The 19,157-nt window shown below is 42.8% G+C and overlaps 1 protein-coding gene across 2 annotated transcripts in view; it reads right to left on the bottom strand.

Moving 5' to 3' along the window:
* The window catches only part of PRKCH (protein kinase C eta), a 167,366-nt gene that overhangs the window by 93,968 nt on the left and 54,241 nt on the right, over window positions 1–19,157 (bottom strand). For both annotated transcript variants that reach the window (XM_075926364.2, XM_075926362.2), the window contains exons 3-6: window positions 7,571–7,721; window positions 6,442–6,476; window positions 5,149–5,237; window positions 1,903–2,032 (exon numbers count right to left, since the gene is read on the bottom strand). In XM_075926364.2, coding sequence (XP_075782479.2) covers window positions 1,903–2,032; window positions 5,149–5,237; window positions 6,442–6,476; window positions 7,571–7,721 — 405 coding nt within the window. The remainder of the gene's footprint in view (window positions 1–1,902; window positions 2,033–5,148; window positions 5,238–6,441; window positions 6,477–7,570; window positions 7,722–19,157) is intronic.

The following is a 19,157-nucleotide window of genomic DNA, read 5'->3' as shown; positions in this document are numbered from 1 at the left end:
TGGAATGATTTAGTTGGGGTTGGTCCTGCTTTGAGCAGAGGGTTGGACCTGATGACCTCTTGAGGACTCTTCCAGCCCTAATCTTCTATGATTTCCCACCTGAAAAGCTACATCATTGCCTTGAGCTTGTGCTACTGATGCCACAGAGACTTTTGCCAAAGGGACTTGCAGTGGAAGCAGGATCAGAGCTCCTATGAAAGAACAATGCTACGGAAATCAAGTCACTGTACCTCAAAATATCCTGTATGGTGCAAACTGGTAAGGTGTCCATTTGTGTACACGTATGAGGTTGGTAGGTACAAGGGAAGCATGCACGGCTGTGCATCAATATTCACTAAGGCAAATTAGCTTCAGAATGCCATAGAACATAGCAATATACTTCAACAGTGACTTACAAAAAATAACTGGGAAAATAACTGATGTTTCAATTTGCTGGGCAAACTGAAAATTTTGAAGATAGTATCAGCAAACCAAAATGTCAGGAAAAAAATGTTTGGGTTCATCAAAAGATTTCATTTAATTTTTGAGCTTGTAAAAATTATTTTTAAAAAATAAATTGAACAAATTTCTAAATGAAGTCATTTCAAATTTAAAAAAAACTAAGTGTTTCGCTTTTAAAATTAGGGATGTTAGTCATAGTGTAATTGAATAGTTGGGTAACTACATGAAATCTTATCAATACACCACTATTCGATAGTCCCTGGGGGCAAGTACAGCAGACGGTGTGCTCCCGTTCCCACTTCTGGAGAGCCCATTGCCACCCCATGTTGCTGCCTCTGTATCAGAGGCAGTAGCACGAGATGGCAGAGGGAGCCAGTCTGTTAGGGAAGCCAGTTTAAAAACAAGCTCCCTGCACTGTTGCTTCTGATAAAGAGTGTCGTGGCTGCAGCCCCTGTCCACAGTGGGTCCGAGCTCCCCACGAACAGAGGATGTCCTGGCAGCAGCCCCTCTGTGTGTGTGGGAGGGGAGGCGGCGGGGAAGGTTAGAGCTCTACTGAGCAGCCTCTGTCTGCGGAGAGCCTGGGCTCCCACCAACATTCATTCCTACATGCCTCCCCGTGCTGTCTCTGCAGGAGGTGTGTGGGGAGGGGAGGGGGACCAGGCAGGTCTGCGGAGCCAGCATGCGCAGAGAGGCAAAAAAACAACTCCCCATGCGTATCGGCTCCAGCCTGGTCCCCTCACCCTCCGCACTGCTGCCTCTGTATCAGAGGCAGCAGCGCAGGGGTAAGGGTGCAGGCAGATCTGTTGCTGATACAGAGGCAGCAGTGCGGAGGATTAGGGGACCAGGCTGGAGCCGATACGCATGTAGTCAACTACACATTGACATCCCTATTAAAAATGTAGAAACAAAATTATTGTATTTAATTATTTTATTTTTAAGGTTTTCTTAAATCAAAACTACTCAGTTAATTTGACACAAAATTGCAAAATGTTTCAGCCAATTTGAATCTGAATTTTTTGGCAAAAAGAAGTGTGTCTAAACATTTTTGCCTAGATCTAATACATAACTATATAATTTTACATCCCTTTGAAGTCAACTAACTGTGTGACATGTTAATCAACAAACTCTGATGACTTTTCCTCTGTTAATATTTTTTTCTGAAACCTTGTTAGTATTCACTACTTAAGCAATGGCTCAGTAAATAGAAAAAGCAACGCTGGAAATAGCAAATTCATGAGTAATTTCAGCTATCTGTATTAAAAAAACCTGGACAGACAGTGTGTATTAGAATCCACTCTACAGCCTGGAAAAATTTGAGCTATACATCACTTATGTATCCATGGAGTGGAGGGGAATGTAATCACTTAAGCTAAAAGACACAGGAAATTGTCCCTTCAATTCTTTGATTTTCCACACATCCACAGAAGTTTTTCTAAGAAAGCATGAATAAGGCTTGCTTACTTTTACACTGCAGTCCTTGCCGCATTATCCCCCACAGCAAAGACCCACAATGATCACAAAAGGTTGGTACTTTATAGTTGTGGATTCTAAACTTGTGGGGAATGTTGATTCCAAATCTTTGTTCAGAAACCTGAGAAGGAATCAAAAAGACAAACACAGGGAAGAAAAATCAGTACATATGGAACAATAATTTTATTAACAAAAAGTACATTAGTATATGAACATTGGGAACAACTGCAGAATTACTTTTAAAAAATCCCAGTTCTGAAAGCATCATCTTTGCTCTCCACTGCACTGTAATTTACCAAATGGTAATCATGTAATGCACTGATTGAGCTCTCATCAGCAATGAGCCAGCTCTGGCAGATTTTGTGACATGCCTTGTAAGCAGAACAAAGCAAATTTTACAAAGGATTCATTAGTTAATGTCAAATCCTTCAGTGAATTTGGAATCATTAAAACCAGATGTGTCTTATCTTTGCCTCATCACAAACTATCAAGCCATTTAAGCACTGAATACAAATTGTTGCTAACTATAGGAGTTTGTTGCTCATTAATCAGTAGTAAAAATTATTGGTTTACTTTTCTTTTGCATGTGGCATGTATTTAAAAATGACGAATCTCTCTATCATTTTTAGCACGTCAGCAGTTTTTCTAGATCTTCCAAATTCCTCACTTTTTCTGCCCCTTTCTTATCGATATTTATTTCTATTTTGGACTCTGATTTATCTATATACACACACCTGGGGCTATCCCTCCCCCCCATCCCCCGCTTCCCCATGTGAACTATTTAGATCACAAATGCACAATCAGAAAACTTTAGAAAATGTGACATGTTGAACAAATGGATCCTGTTTTATTTTGTGTCTCAACATTTTGGTCCTGGCAGATTGAAAGGTGAATCCATATCTCATGTAATTTAAAATATAGGTGTGAATGGAATAACAGGTTTCAAGTTAATTATACCTCTTGAACTTTCTCTCTCTCTTTCGCTCTCTCTTTTTTTTTTTTTTTTTTTCCCAAGGGTTTAGTATTTTTTTCATTAAAGTGTTTAATTACCATCTTGAGAGATTTGGTATTTGATGTTTTAGGATTGGTGAAAAGTAATTTTAAAGTATCAGAGGGGTAGCCGTGTTAGTCTGAATCTGCAAAAGCGACGAGGAATCCTGTGGCACCTTATAGACTAACTGAAGTGTAGGAGCATAAGCTTTCGTGGGCAAAGACCCACTTCGTCAGATGCATGTAAAGACCCACTTGGTCAGATGCATGCATCTGACCAAGTGGGTCTTTGCCCACGAAAGCTTATGCTCCTACACTTCAGTTAGTCTATAAGGTGCCACAGGACTCCTCGTCGCTTTTGCAGTCATTTTAAAGTTTAGCTCAACTGTTCTGCTTAGAAATAGTCAGCCATAGAATCTGTTACAATACAGCTTTTGTGGTGGAGAGTTACTCAATGACTAATAATATTCCTCATGGATGGATACTATAGAAAAACAGGACGCAGGACCGGAAATGATCACCTGGGTCAGAGACCAGTTGCCTGCTGTTGTAGACAACCCTGCCACATAATCCCATTCATAAATTTATAAAGTTCCGCCTTAAAAATAGTTATGTTGTTTGTCTTTGCTACACTACAGAGAATTGTTCCAGAGCCTGCCTCTCTCTGATGGTTTGGAACCTGTTTTTAATTTCCAGTCTAACTTCAGTCATGAACAGTTTATACCCATTTGTTCTTGACCCAACATTGTCCTTTAAGGGAAACAGCTCTTCTCCCTCCCTGCTGTATTTAAAAAGTACAATCATAGCCTCTCTCAGGCTTCGTATTGCTGGGTTAAACACCCCAAACTATTTTATTCTTCTCTTGTAAGAAAATTGGGTCTATATTCCCCTGCTTACCCTAGCAGCCCTTCTCTAAACCTCTTCAGCTTTTATCAGGGATTGGGACATTTGTGAGCTCACCTAGTGACAAGGTCCGGGGCACGGCCTAGTGCAGTGGTCCCCAACGTGGTGCCTACAGGCGCCATGGCGCCCACCAGGGCATTTATGTGTGCCCGCCTAGTGATCAGGGCCAGCCCGAGCCATTCTTGTGTCCCAGGCCCTGGGCACCCAGTGCATGCGCAACCTCCATCCCGGGCGCACGGCGCATGCGCGGCCCCGCCCCCAAGCACCTGGCAGCCCCAAAAGGTTGGGGATCACTGGCCTAGTGGTTGGGGCCGGGGCCAGGAACAAGAACCAGAAGCCAGAGCTAGAAACTAAAGAAGGGCACAGGGCTGGGGCAGATTGCAACTGGGCAAGAACAATGCACGAATAGGTCTGCAGCACGGGAAACAAGCAGGTGATTATAGCTGTGGGTGTAAGTGTTCAGCAATCTGCAACTTGCTGCTGTTACACACCTGAGGGCTCCTGGCAGCCAATTAGAGGGCTAGCCCATCAAGAGACCAGCCAATTGGCCACAGTCCAATTCAGCTCATGAACCAGGCTCAGCCCAGAAAAATTGGACAGAGAGTTCTTGACAATTTTGAATTCATCTTTCTTCACCACAGTGAACCAGAATTGTATCCAGTATTCCATATGAAGTTTTACCATTGCTTTGTACAATGGCAGAAATGTTTCCCAATTTCTAGTGGAAATACCTCACCTGATACATCCTAAAGATTATCAAGTTCTAGGAATGAACCACACAAGACACCAAACAGTCAGAGCCTTACCTAAAAGTGTGCCACACAGAGCAAAGACTACAGAAAGAGGAAGAATAAATTAATAATAATATAATAATAAGAAGAAGATGAAGAGGTCATTTGATCATAGTATACAAGTACTTTCTTTGGGAGGGAGGGGAACAGCTACTAAGGGGCTCTTTAATCACACAGAGAAAAGTGTAATAAGGAGTCCGAGCGAGAGAAATAAGTAATTATTTAACAGTGAGGGTGATTAATCATTGGAACCAACTGCCAAAGAGTGTGGTACAGTGTCCAGCTCTGGAAGCCTTCCTATCAAGACAAGATGCAAGTAAAATAGTCTTTACTCAAACACAAATTATTGAGTTCAATTGAGGATGAAATTCTATAGCCTCTGTTACGCAGCATCTTAGACCACAATCTAAATTATAAGTTCTGGCCCTAGAATCTATGAATGGAAATAATAAACCAAAGAAAAATAAATTCCATTATTTTGCAACCACTACCACCCACCCAAACCTGAAGATTCAGCAAGTCCTATGATACAAGTATCCAATTCTGACTTTACCTTGGTGTCTGTCTTGTCAATATTGTTTTGGCACGTGCAGGCTGTAACAATCAGATGATGGCAACGCTTGTGTACAACACAGGTACATACTAGGAAACAAAAGAAGCATATTGAACTATCAAAAGATTTAGAACTTATCAAACAAACTAGGTTCTTCTAGATTCGATTTAAATCAGCAGCAGGTAATGGAATTATATGAAAAATGAACACCATGGCTGAGATTTGCAAAGTAGCCTAAGGATTTGGATATATAGTGTAACCCCCAAGGAGATTACTTAGTTTCCATTAATTTTAAGAGAAATTAGATGCTCAAATAGTCTAAGACGTTTTTAACGTATCAGCCTACATAAACATTGTGAGATGCATGTAGAAATGTCATTGCAATCCAAACATTATTAACAATGAACTAAATAAAGATGACCACTGAAATCTTCCAATGAAGAATATTGCAGGTGATGCAAACAAAAACACAAAAAAACACTGCTTTGACACAATTCAATGCAGTGGCTTCAGGAAGGGATATTTGTGAGGTCAAATATATCACTGGTGATTGTGTGTCTAGAAGTCCCTCAGTGCCTTACATTAGCTTGCACTCACAGTGGCCTGTCTATCAGTAAAGGAATGCTTTCTTTTTGTTGAGCAAGAGACATTTAGTTTATCTGCAGTTCAGGTCAATGTGAATGCCCTGGTTTCCCTGCACATTTCACAAGAGCCAAGCTGCATTATTAGTCTAACTGAAAGACCAATCATGCAGGAAGCCAACTTAGTCATACTCACAGCCCTCTAGTGCAAAGCCACAGAGAAAGGGAGAGGCCAAGATGAACTGATGAGAATTCATTGAACAGAAAAAAAAGTACTGTAAAAATCAATACAGCATATTACTTTGTATTAGGAAAAAGCAGAATTTCAAACTACAGTTTCCCTTTGAAGTAATTTCTCTAATGTCAAGTGGGTTTAATTGCATAGTTAAAGGAATTATTGCAGACTAAAGCCATCCACCAAAGGGCCTGGAGACTGCATGCTTCATGAAGGCAGGTCACTAGGTTGAGGCACAATAGGCTGCAATCTGATAATGAGTAGGGCTCAGTGAAGTGGAAGGCGTCCACTGCCACATAGCACAGTGCAGGATAGGAGCCATAGCATGAGGATGCTGCATATGTATGAGCGTTCTCTCATGCCGCCAGCCTGACAGCAATATGAATCGGGACTTCAAAGTGGCCCTGCGGGAGGAGATGCAGCTCAGTGTTGGAATATTCTATAATTAATACACGGCATAGGGATAAAACACTTTACCTTGGCACTGGTATCCCTGCTTCCCAAACACTCCCCTGTGCAAAACAAAACATGGAACATAAATCACAATTACACCCCAAGACACTTTGGCAGTAGTTTTATGAGGGTAGAACCAAAAGGCAGTGGAGCCCGAGCATTCTGATTCACAAAGCAAGCAGCCCGTGGTGACATGAAGATAGTGAACGTCTGTAATTCAGTGCATGTAACAAAGGGACAGGGCAGGCTTTGGCTCAAAATTCATCTTTTTTCCACATTATCCTCTCACCACATTTCCTTTAGTACTTCACCTACACCACACTAAGTAAAACAATTATTAAAAGGACCAGATTACATGTGCTCTATTATTACCTCTTAAGGACCTAAGTTTAACAGAGAGAAATAATTACTTCTCCCTATGCTCCTCTCAGCCATTTCAGCTTAATGGGTGGTTACCCCCTATTCTTTCACCCAGTGTTCCCTCTAAGCTGCGCAGCAGCACAGCCCCACAGTTGTTTAATGAGTCGCATCCAGTCAGGCAGCTCTGTGCACGGAGCCCTGCACCTATGGCTGATTAAGAGCAGAACACTGCTCTCCCCCCATTTTAGCTCCACATTTATTAACCTGCTCTTTATACCTTGAATGATCTGTGTTTTCTCATCCACCCAGCATACTCTCTCTTCCTTCAAATCCCCTTCAACATTCCTCCCTGTTTTCTTCTCACCATCAGTAATCCCCACAGCATCAACTGAACTGCTGTCCACGATCCAGTCTAACTCTTAGTCTTGTCTAATTTAGGTTGTAAGCTCTGTTACTTAATTGGCATTTGTGAGGTACACAATGGGGCCAGACCTGCTAGCAGGAGCATAAAGATTGTTATTATGGGCTTGTCTACACAGTCAATTAGCACATGGCAACCTGGGGTGTAAATCTACAAAGCGTTAGTTTGCTTTGTACTAACTCACAGCATGGACCATGGTACTGTGCACTAAAAGTTTTATAGTGCACTTTGACTTACTGCTGTGGTAGTAGGGGCCCACACAGTGACTTAGACTGTGCACACAGACTAGTGAGCTGTACAATCACAACCTAGGAGAACGTGCTCAGGGGAAGGAAAGGCCAATGTGATGGAGGTTGTGTAAGTCATTCTTACCAGATAAATTCCTTGCAGTGGGAGCAATATGTTGGCTGTCGCAAATAGGTAGCCATAAATTTGTGCCCATTGACTTGATGTACTCTTCTTCGCATAGCCCTCTGGCGTTTCCGAGTAAAATTTTTAAAAATTCTCTCTCTCTGGAGGGTCCCTATACAGGAAAATATATACAACATAAATATTTATTTATGATTATCCATATATAAGGAGTAATAAAATTATTTTATATAATCATTTTGATCCATATATCTCAAAACACTTTACAAGGTTATCAATCATTATAACCCCTATTTAAAGATCGGGAAGCTGCAGAGAGAAATGAAATTGTGTGTGCCAGGTCAGAAAGCAAGACAACACAAAGACAGGAATTGAATACACAACTCCCAGCTGCAGCACTGAACAGGTTTGCCTGAACTTAGCTTTTCAGATCAAAGGCAGTAGACATTTGCATCACATAAAAGTCATGAATACTACAATGAATAGGCCAGTGTGTATGTACTGCTGCCCTCTACTGGATGGAATCAGAGCTGATCAACTGTGTATTATATGTGACAGACACTGTACAATGATAATGGAAAGTCTCCTCTCTAGTGAAAAGCACAGGGCCTGGCCTTGGGATAAGAGGTTAAATGTTCTATTGAAGTTGATGCAAGGAAGTGCCACATGGCCACGGTGTTCACCACAGTGACAACACAGAAGACTGTACAGTTGCAAACTCTGTCTCTGATTAGTTTAATCAACACCACTTCTCCTAATCTGAAAGTATAACAGAGGTGACATGTGGTAGTGGGGAACCAGGTCATATCGCCTCCTCTCTTTCCCCCTCCTCTGCCCTCTGTTTTGCTTATATTGAGCATGTTCAGTTACATCAGCAAAAGCTGCAGCCCTCACTCTGCACACCCTGAAGGTATGGGTCATCCTGGCTATTACTGTAATAACTGCCACATTTGCCTCTTAAGAACACTGTGATTGAAACGTATCACTTGAAAATTCAATCTGCTGGTCGATAGTGTCCTGATAAAATAGGTGAGCCACATGGTATGTGAAGTTAAGGTTTCCCTGTATGATGTGATTAAAATATTTCAAATGGACCTGGCAAACAAGTATTTTGTTTCAAATATAATGTGGACTCTGCTTAATTTGCATATAACCAAAAAGTAAACACAGTTATCAAGCCGAAAGGGGGAGAGTTTTCAAACAGATGGCAAAACCATCATGAAACATCCTTACTTACAGATACCCAGTCTCCTGAATCGCAGCTAGAAATGTTTTTCAAGTGGGGGAGACATATAAAAAAAGGAATAAACTCTCCAAGGTACCCAGTCCATTCTCCATCAATTCATCACATGAAAAAGGACAAAGGAAGCGACCGTTAAACAGAAGAAGGGGTTCCTGGCCAAAAAAGTTGGGCCAGTAAGACTGTGTAGAGCGTGTGGTGAGAAAACTTTGCTTCGATTTAACAGTTTGTTAAGTTAGGCCGTGGGTGGGCAATACTTTTTGATAGGGGGCCACTCAAAATTTTGGTAAGTGGTCAAGGGCAGAACTTTTCTGTGGAGGGGGAGTAGGGTCTGGGACAGAGGTTAGGTGCAGAAGGAAGCTCGGGGTAGAGGATTGAGGTGCAGGAAAGGGTGTGGGATCTGCGACAGAATTTGGGTGAAAGAGATGGTTGTGACCTAGCGCACGGGATTGGGTGCAGGGTCCAGGAAAGGATTCTAGTCTGGGGAAGGAATGTAGGAGTGGGTACAGAATGTGGGAGGGAGTTGTCAGCTGGGACACTTAAAATCCCTTTTTGTAGCTAATTATCTTGTTTTACTGTTTTATCAAATCCATTGCATCTGAACTGAAGTGTCTGAAGAACTATTTGAAATAATAAGCTGCTATATTATTGTCTTAAAGAAATAATAAACTTAAAATATTTGTATTGTCTAGGAGAGGGTGGGCAGTTCTAGACATACATTTCTGGAGGCAATCTAAGGGTGTGTCTAGACTACCTAGTTTTGTCGACAAAAGTGGACTTTTGTCGACAAAACTATACCAGCGATTACACTACCGCTGAGTTCTGTCGACATAACATCGACAGAACTCAGCAGTTTTGTCGACTCTGGTATATCTCATTTTACGAGGCATAACACCTTCTGTCGACAGAACTCTGTCGACAGAAGGTGTTATTGCCTGTAACATTGCGTCCAGACTACGGAGTTCTGTCGACAAAGCAGCTTGCTTTGTCGACAGAACTCAATGTGTCTGGACGCTCTTTGTCGACGGAAGTTTTGTCGACAGTATCTGTCGACAAAACGCGGTAGTCTAGACGTACCCTAAGACTGGAAGTGCGTTGGGGATACTCTCTACTATAAACAAGGCTAGTTAAGAGCCAAAGCATGGCTCACACACTGCAGCACAGACATAGCTGAGAGTGACTTGTATGCTGGAGGCTGTTTGAGAGCAGTCCAGACTGGAGGGTAAAATGACAAAGTAGGTGTGAAGGGCCTCTCAGGTTAGAAGGTAGGAGCAACACTCTGCGTATGTCACAAATGGGTTGAAACCTCTTCCATTTATCAACCAGCACTGTTCATTAGAATTTTTTTTTAAACAATAAAAAAAATGCTGCCAACTTAATCAAGGCATGAGAGTAAAGAGTTAAACATTGCAAGCATACTTCATCGCCCTTTCTGCAGAACAGAGATAGAGAAAGCAATACTATCAGTGCTGCAGCCAACCATTTCAAAGGGACACCAACCAAATGACACACTGCAGTGTCTCTGAATTCCTGCTGTACAGGTGAAGATGGAAAACTATCAGTAAAGCTCAGATTGTTTTCTGCTGGATTCTTCTGCTTTTTATGCATATGCTTCCTTTCATTTTCCCTAACTGGAAATTACATACCTAATGACATAACTAGGGCGCTGAAGAATGCTTGACTTTCAAGATACCTTGAATTTTTAAAACGAAACACACACCATAAATTGGAAGCTGCCTATTAGAAAAAGCAGGGATGCAGTAAGTGTGATCCAAGCACTTAAAAGAAGCTTGCTTTTTTATAGCTGGTCTTCTAGTTAACATAATATTGCTCAGAAAGACATCAGGAAATAATTCCAACATGTGCATAACTCTCACTGAAGCCAATGGGATTTAAGACAGGAATTGCCTTACTGAATGGGACCAGTCCATCAGCTTGAGTCTTTCAGTGCTCACCATTGAAAGGTACAGGGTATCAATGTTTTTAGCTCCCAGGGAGGAGGTGCCAGGAGCACCGAGGCATTGTGGGAAGTTCTGGCTGTTTAGCTTTGTGGGCAGAACCTGAGAGGCGCTGACTGGCTCACACTGGCCATGTTTGGGTCCGGTGCCGTTGCTTAAAGTTTAATCTTTGTATAAATGCTCATCAGTGTAAAAAGCTATTTGCATATATTTGCATACATATTTTAATGTATATGTAACCACACTTAAGTTGCGACCCTTGGCACGTGCTGTGAGTATCATTGTGGCCCTGGGGCTTCCAAAGTTGAGTAGCCCTAATCTAGATCATTCCTGACAGGTGTCTGTCTAACCTGCTCTTAAATATCTCCAGTGATGGAGATTGCACAACCTCCCTAAGTAATTTATTCCAGGTGTTTAACCACTCTGACAGGCATGAAGTTTTTCCTAATGTCAAACCTTATTTAGGGGTATATTAGAGCTAAATAACTGCATAGAACATGAAGAGAAGGTAGTCATTTCATTGTGTGTACAGATTGGAGGGCTGAGAGGAAGCACAGCCTTGGCATATTTCCTGGTATTTCCTAGGAAACCCACTTGATTAACACTTCATTCCTGTCTTAGCCCACTGCTTAAGAGTGTCCTCGGAAGTTCATACTGGTCCTCAAGGCTTACATTAGTCATGTCTTTTAGATGAGTTAAATACAATTCCTCCATTACACGCTTGCTTTTTTAATACGAGTTCCTATAATACTTAAAATTTCTTATTGACAAACTAGGCAAATATAACTTAGATAGGGCCACGATAAGGTGGGTGCATAATTGGCTGGATAACTATAGTCAGAGAGTTGTTGTTAACGGTGCTAAATCCTGCTGGAAAGGGATAACAAGTGGAGTTCCGCAAGAGTCCGTTTTGGGACCTATACTGTTCAATATCTTCATCAATGATGTAGATATTGTGATAGAGAGTACGCTTATTAAGTTTGCAGATGATACCAAACTGGGTGGGGTTGCAACTTCTTTGGAGGATAGGGACATCATTCAAAATGACCGTAGCAAGTTAGAGAAATGGTCAGAGGTAAACAGGATGAAGTTTAATAAAGAGAAATGCAAAGTGCTCCACTTAGGAAGGAACAATCAGTTCCATACATACAAGATGGGAAGCGACTGTCTAGGAAGGAGCATGGCGGAAAGGGATCTAGGGGTCATAGTGGACCACAAGTTGAATATGAGTCAACAGTGTGATGCTGCTGCAAAAAAAGCAAATATGATTCTAGGTTGTATCAACAGGTGTGTTGTAAGCAAAACTCGTGAAGTCATTCTGCCGCTCTACTCTGCACTAGTTAGGCCTCAGCTGGAGTACTGTGTCCAGTTCTGGGCGCCACATGTCAAGAAAGATGTGGAGAAATTGGAAAGGGTACAGAGAAGAGCGACGAGAATGATTAAAGGTCTAGAGAATATGACCTATGAAGCCAGGCTTCATGAACTGGGCTTGTTTAGTTTGGAAAAAAGAAGATTAAGGGGGGACATGATAGCGGTTTTCAAATATCTAAAAGGGTGTCACAAGGAGGAAGGAGAAAATTTGTTCCTCTTGGTTTCTGAGGACAGGACAAGGAGTAATGGGCTTAAAGTGCAGCAAGGGAGGTTTAGATTGGACATTAGGAAAAAATTCCTAACTGTCAGGGTGGTCAAATATTGGAATAAATTGCCAAGGGAGGTGGTGGAATCTCCCTCTCTGAGATATTTAAGAACAGGTTAGACAGACATCTGTCAGGTATGGTGTAGACAGAGCTTGGTCCTGCCTTGAGGGCGGGGGGCTGGACTCGATGACCTCTCGAGGTCCCTTCCAGTCCTATGATTCTATGATTAGTTCAATAAGGTCTGTCCAAGATATTGCAGAAAATTTTCATACCTGTTAAATCTGGTCCAAATGTATTTATTGGTTTATTAAAAATGTTTGCACACACACATTTTTCCTTCCGGGTCACAAAGTACCTCCTTCTCTACAACCAACTTCCATCACGATAGCAAAATACCAGCAAATAACCACTGTATCCGCCTATGTATTCATAACACCATCCTTCCTAAGACCAAATGTGGAACATATAAAACAGCATACAAGTCTTTCTTGGTTGAAACAGGGGGGCTGGTGTAGTAGTTCCACTTGTTTATAATTTACTTTTATTTGTGTTATTAACATCTACAGTAATAGCTAGAAAAACTCACATTGACTTCTGGCCAGTTTCCCACAGAATCTCTCTTCCCATCTCCAACCACTTCCCACTTTTACAAAACAAAGCAAAAACATCATGATTTGAAAAATTACTACTTTAATACTTATAAACTTTTAAAACCTTCCAACCTCTAGTAACACAACTACCAGTATGGTCCAAATTCTGCCATCATATACATGCAAGTAACTCTACAATGAAGTCAAAGGGAGTGGCCCATACTGTGCTGACAGCTAAATTCAGCCCTCTATGGCCACTTCTACTGCAACGCGATTTCTGGATACCGGAGTATCCTAGAATAGCTATCCCACGTCTTCACAGCAAGTCCGTTATTTCAAATATAATGGGCTCGCTATGCCAATGTCCCTGTAAACCTCATTCTACAAGGAATAAGGGACATTTCAGAATAGCGGGGTATTTCAAAATTTGGTGCTGCCAAAGTACGAAATAAGCTATTTCAAAATAACATCAAAATAAGATAAGCAATTTGTGTAGCTCAAATTGCATATCTTATTTTGAGCTATGGTGATGTGTGAACACGCTCTGTGATAGTCAGGCACAGTAAGCACTCTGTTATTTGTAAAAAAAAAAAATGGACATTAAAGACATTGAAGAGTCTTTTCTCCTTTCCCTCTCTCTAGGCATACCCAGCACATATTCGCATCAGTGGAAATTATGCATGCTGAGGGAGCAAAGAATAAATAAACCACTAAGTCACTTATGGACATCTGAATATATCGGCATGCTATTCACCCTCTCAGCAATGTAATGATACTGGAGTGCCTGCCATATTAGATTAAATGATTCCAAAAATTCTGTGCAATGGAGTTTTTTGTCTTCTTTTACTGCATACATTTTTAGGTGAATAAACTTAATGGAGTCAAGAAAGTTCTATAGCTATCAAATGGATATAACTTCTCCCTCCCCCACAATGAAGCACATTCACATTTGGTTCTTACTGCCACAAAAAATCATTTATTTATACTGTTCAGAGTGACACTATGCATTGCTGCCTCAACCCAATGTTATTTGCTAGGGCTCCACTCCTCCTCTTAATAAAACAAGAACATTGAGGTGGGGTTAGCTCCTGGACTCAGTGAGAGCCAGAATTGAATTCCTTAATCACGTATATTAGTTATCATGTTATATTATTTTCCCCAAGGGTCAATCCTACGACCAATCCCAGGAGCCCAACTCTGCTCCTTCTGGGAGCATGGAGCCGCCCTTTCTCCCCGCTATTGCGCAGAGGCCTGGTGATTCTGTCAGCTCCCCTGAGTGTATGGCAGGGAATTGTGCAACCTTAAAACCCTAGTCAGATGGAATGGGACAAAGGAGCCTTCCCAGAGACAGGTGATGGCTGGAGACCTGAGACCTGACTGGGCACTTCAAGAGAACCACACAGGGGAATACAGTGCAGTTACTCTGAAACTGACATGTAACGAGTAGTACTTCATGTTTTCTTAATCATTCAATGGCATCACTCTACCTAAAAGCACATGGGAGCAATTCTCTGAGAACTACGACTGATGAGCTACTGATGCTGTCATTTCTTTCCTGTCTCTTCAGGTCTACATTTTTACACTTCCTACATTTGTTATCGCCCTTTGGTTTCTTTATGAAGAAATATGCCTGGTTTAGTTCCCACGAGGGACACATTAAAAACAACTGACTCAACTATTTTAACTCAAGGGGAACTTTAGATTTGATCCAGCCATTGTTCTCCCATTGAAGTCAGGGGATGGCTCAGCATTAGGACTTCAGCCAGCAAATTCATTTTAAAGATAAGTTTGTCCTTTCAGCGTTGTTTTTTTTCCCTTGAGTGTTGTCTGGATGAATGAGCACAATGGATGAAATTCTGACTCCGGTGAAGTTAAGGGGGGGAGGAGTTTCCATTGACTTCCGTGGACACAGTATTTCATCCAAAGTTAGGAGTCACATCCATAGCTCTAATCCTTGCTCTATCACGGACTCATTGTGCAAGTGATTGTTTTTTTCTTCCTCCATTTATCCACGTAGAAAACAAAGACTAAAACACATTCCCCATCTACCTCCCAAAAGAGCTTTGAGGATTAATTTGTTAATATTTGTACAGTGCTTTGAACACAGAAAGCACAATCTAAACACTGTGTCATATAGAATACTAATACTTAGGAAAAGAAAAATCACAGAGGCACCAGCCTCTTACTAAACCCTCTGCAACTCACTTGTACATTGTAAAGAATTATTACCAGCCTTAGAAATTCACTAAATAAGGCAATCCATCCCCGAGCGGCGTATGAGCACAAGACCAAGCAGAATTCTACGCACAAGGCAAGGCATTCAGCCTCCTTGAATTTCCACTATCCACTGTTACAGAAAGCAGACTAGCTGCATTTCATTTCTATTTATATATTTTTGCTATATGAGGGGAAGAAGTTAATTTATGAGTAATGCAATCAGGCTGCACCCTCACACAAGTGGTAGGAGGCAAGCTGAACTACTGTAGTACTTGATGTGATAACAGTCAACAATGATAACAGGAACTATCTGTTGTCAGCACCAGGGTGTGACTCCCACTTTCCTGCTGGAAATTTCTTTTCAAAAGGTTCAATAATTTACTTTACCTTTTGAATGTTTATTACTTTTCATTCAACAGTATTCCTGAGACTGCGAAGACTTGATCCTGTAATGTGCTTAAAGCCTCTTGGGAAAATGCCGAGTACCTTCTGTTCTACCTAGCTACTGTATATGGTCTCCACCACCAGAACACCTCAGTGCCTCCTATCATTTACGTATTTATCTCACAATGCATGTAGACATGGAAGGATTATTATTCCCATTTGAGAGCTAGGAAATTGAGGCAAAGAAGGAAGGTATTTGTCCAAGGTCACAGAAGACTGTGGTGAAGCTTGTAAATGAACTCAGAGCTTTTGAGTCTCAGATTGGTATCTTAATCTCAAGACCCCCGCTCCGTCTGGTTCACCCCCCTACAGGAGGAGCACACACACACACACACACACACACACACACACTGTGGGATTGGAGAGGCCAGATGATTTAGACAACACACTAGAGACAAGGAATTTGTAGACCTGCGGTCGATTTCTCTGTTCCATGAGCTTTGGCAAATTACTCTGCTTTCTGTGCCTCAGTTTGGGGATAACAATAGCCACATTTTCTGGGTAAAGAACTTTGAGTTGTACAGGTAATGTTCACTAGGTACGGTTATTAGTTCCTGCAAGGGCCGGACCGAGCCATTCCGGCACCCTGGGCAGACAGTTTAATTGCGCCCCGGGTTGGGGGAGGGTGCATGTGCAGCCCCGCCCCTGTGCCAGTGCATGGGAGAGGGTGCATGCGCGGCCCTGCCCCCACCCAGTGCGTGGGGGAGGGTGCGCGGAGCTGGCAGTGGCAGGATGCACGTGTCCAGCCCAGCCCAGCCCAGCTACTGCCGCTGGCGTGCAGCCCGGGGCTGCCTAGGGTGGGGTGAGTCTGGCCGGGCAGGGACCCGTGGGGAAGAGCACTGCTGGCCAGTGCTGCGGGGGTTAACACAGCCCCCACCCTGGGCAGCTGCTGCAGGGTGGCCGCTGGGAGCTGCTGCAGGCTGCAATCTGGGAGCCGGACGCACGGCGCCTGATGGCAGCCATAAGGGGTGCCACGCACCCGGCTCCCGGATAGCTGCCATCAGGCACCCCCCCATAGATTGGCGCCCCAGGCAGCTGCCCAGCTAGCCCATGCCTTAATTTGGCCCTGAATCGACAGACAGAGAACAGCTGATTTCCCCTTTACCAAATTAAAATCATTACCATCATGTGTGCTTAGACAAGAGAATCCCCCACTGTAAAATATCATGTTAGTTCTTCTCTATTCAGCTAGAGAGTTTTTGTGTTAATTTATTAGGAGCGGAAGTCAATTAAATAGACTATTATTAAAAACAAGGAAACAAAATTAATAAAGCCATATGTCTGTTGATATATTCATGTTCCAGAAGCCTTCCTGTGCCACAGATTTCAAAGCTCATACACATTACATGGCTAGAGATTTTATAAAGTGTCTAGAGCCTGCAAAGACTGGCAGAAGTGCTGAGAAATCTTTACAGCCTCTGGAAATAGCAGAGAGATCCTTAACTTCCTCCTGATCCCAATGCCTCGGGACCAATGTCTTCTTGTAGCAACCAGCAAATCACATTTGATTAGTAGTCCCGTAATAGGGATTATAATATGCAGTGCTTATTTAGGCCTTGAATACACAGGAAACTTGCCAGCTGTCTACACTGGCCACTTGAATTTGTGCAAGAACACTGACTTTGTAATGTACAAAATCAGTGCTTCTTGCTCAAACACTTTGACGCTCCCGCTCAGGGATAAGCCCTCTTACGCAAGAATACTTGTGCAAGAGGGCCAGTGTAGACAGGCACCTTAATTTTTTGCGCAAGAAAGCCCGATGGCTAAAATGGCCATCGGTGCTTTCTTGCGCAAAAGCACGTCTATACTGGGCACAGATGCTTTTGCGCAAAAGCATCCGTGCCAATCTAGATGCTCTTTTGCGGAAACACTTTTAACGGAAAAACTTTTCCGTTAAAAGTATTTCCAAAAAAATCATGCCAGTCTAGACATAGCCTTTCAGTCTAAAATTGGCTTATTTTGGGTTATTTTAACAGCTTAAGATGAATCAAAGAGATACTCTTGTTTCACATAAAAGTGTATCCTCACAAGGTTTTGCACCGTTTTGTGAACTAATTCTATTTATGTTCACACAGGGGCGCCCCTTGAGTATAGGCCAACTCAGCCGTTGCCTAGGGCACCACCTTCAACGGGGCACCCGATGATGACATGACGCCATTGAGGGCCATGCAGGCGGGGGCGCCGATCGCGTGTTCTGCCTGGAGCGCCAGCTGCCGCAGCCCATCTCAGGCTGCCCCTGTGTTCACACCTCATGCTAAATGAGTGTTTCTCAAACTTTTTGGCCTGTGGCCCACCCTGCTCAACCCAGATCTTTCCGCAGACCACCAGCCAATCATCTGTGAGGACAAAAATGGGTGCAGGAGGTGCAGGGTTTGGCAAGGAGGTTGGGTGCAGAAGTGGGCTGACTGTGGGGGGGATCTGTCTGGAAGGTAAGCTGCAGGAGCGGGATAGGGGTGAGGAGGTCAGGGTGGGAGGGTATCTGGGAGGGAGAGAAGGAGGGAGGTTGTTGGGTATGTGTGTCTGGGAAGGAGACAAAGAGGAAGGAAGGAAGGGTGTAGGCAACAGGTGGGGATGTGGGGTCAGAGACGGGGCACTTTCCTGGCTCCATGCCTCCCATTATTTCCAGGCACCCTCCCCTCCCCCTGCTGCTCCCACTGGCTGTAATTCCAGCCAATGGGAGGTAGCAGGGAAAGCCTCTGGGCAAGTAGTTTCCTGTGCTGCCTTTCCACCAGCCAGGGGAAGGGGGAGTGGCAGCGAGGCGCGCACGCGCGCGCGCACACACACACAGCAGCGGGAAGCCAGTGCTGGTGCTCCAGCCTCATAGGGTGTGTGTGGAGTGCCAGTACAGGCTCCCCACTATGGTCTACCTACATGATAGTCACAGGCTACATTTTGCGAACCACTGTGCTAAACTGATGAGGCTTTCCTGTGCACACTTCCATGCACCAAGATATAGTGCATGGAAAATATTCTTCATGCTAATGGGCAGTCAGTGCAGAAGAGAAAATAAATTAGGAATGGTCAGAAAACTTAGAGACTATCCTACTTTTTTTTTTTTTTAAAAGGGCAAAATGTATTAATAAATCGAATGATAATTTGAATTTCAAGCAACTATCATCCAAAAAGAGCTAATCTACTTTAGCCAGTCTGTAACCAGTGATCATTTTATTGAACACTAAAATGCAGCCACCTCGACTGTGGACCACAGCACATCTTCGACACTAACAGCACTACAGCTATTAGAAAAGAAAGTAAATTATTAACTGCAAGTATAATTGGAATTTAGAAGGGAAGAAATTAATTAGGAGAGCTGGACAGTGGCCAAGGTAATTAACTTTCCATTTCCACAGCAGTAAGCACCTCCAATATATTTTTCATCTGACTGATAATTTCACTATTGCACAGCTCCTTCTAACACATTTCTGGAATATTAATTTAGTTTTAACTCAGGCCTTATCTATACCTAAAACTTAGGTCAAACTAGGTATGTTGCTCAGGGCTATG

Source organism: Pelodiscus sinensis, chromosome 5 (assembly GCF_052426305.1).
Source record: "Pelodiscus sinensis isolate ZL-2025 chromosome 5, ASM5242630v1, whole genome shotgun sequence".
NCBI classification, from domain to species: Eukaryota; Metazoa; Chordata; order Testudines; family Trionychidae; genus Pelodiscus; species Pelodiscus sinensis.
The sequence above is the reverse complement of the archived record's forward strand: the minus strand, read 5'-3'. Positions and strand labels throughout refer to the sequence as shown.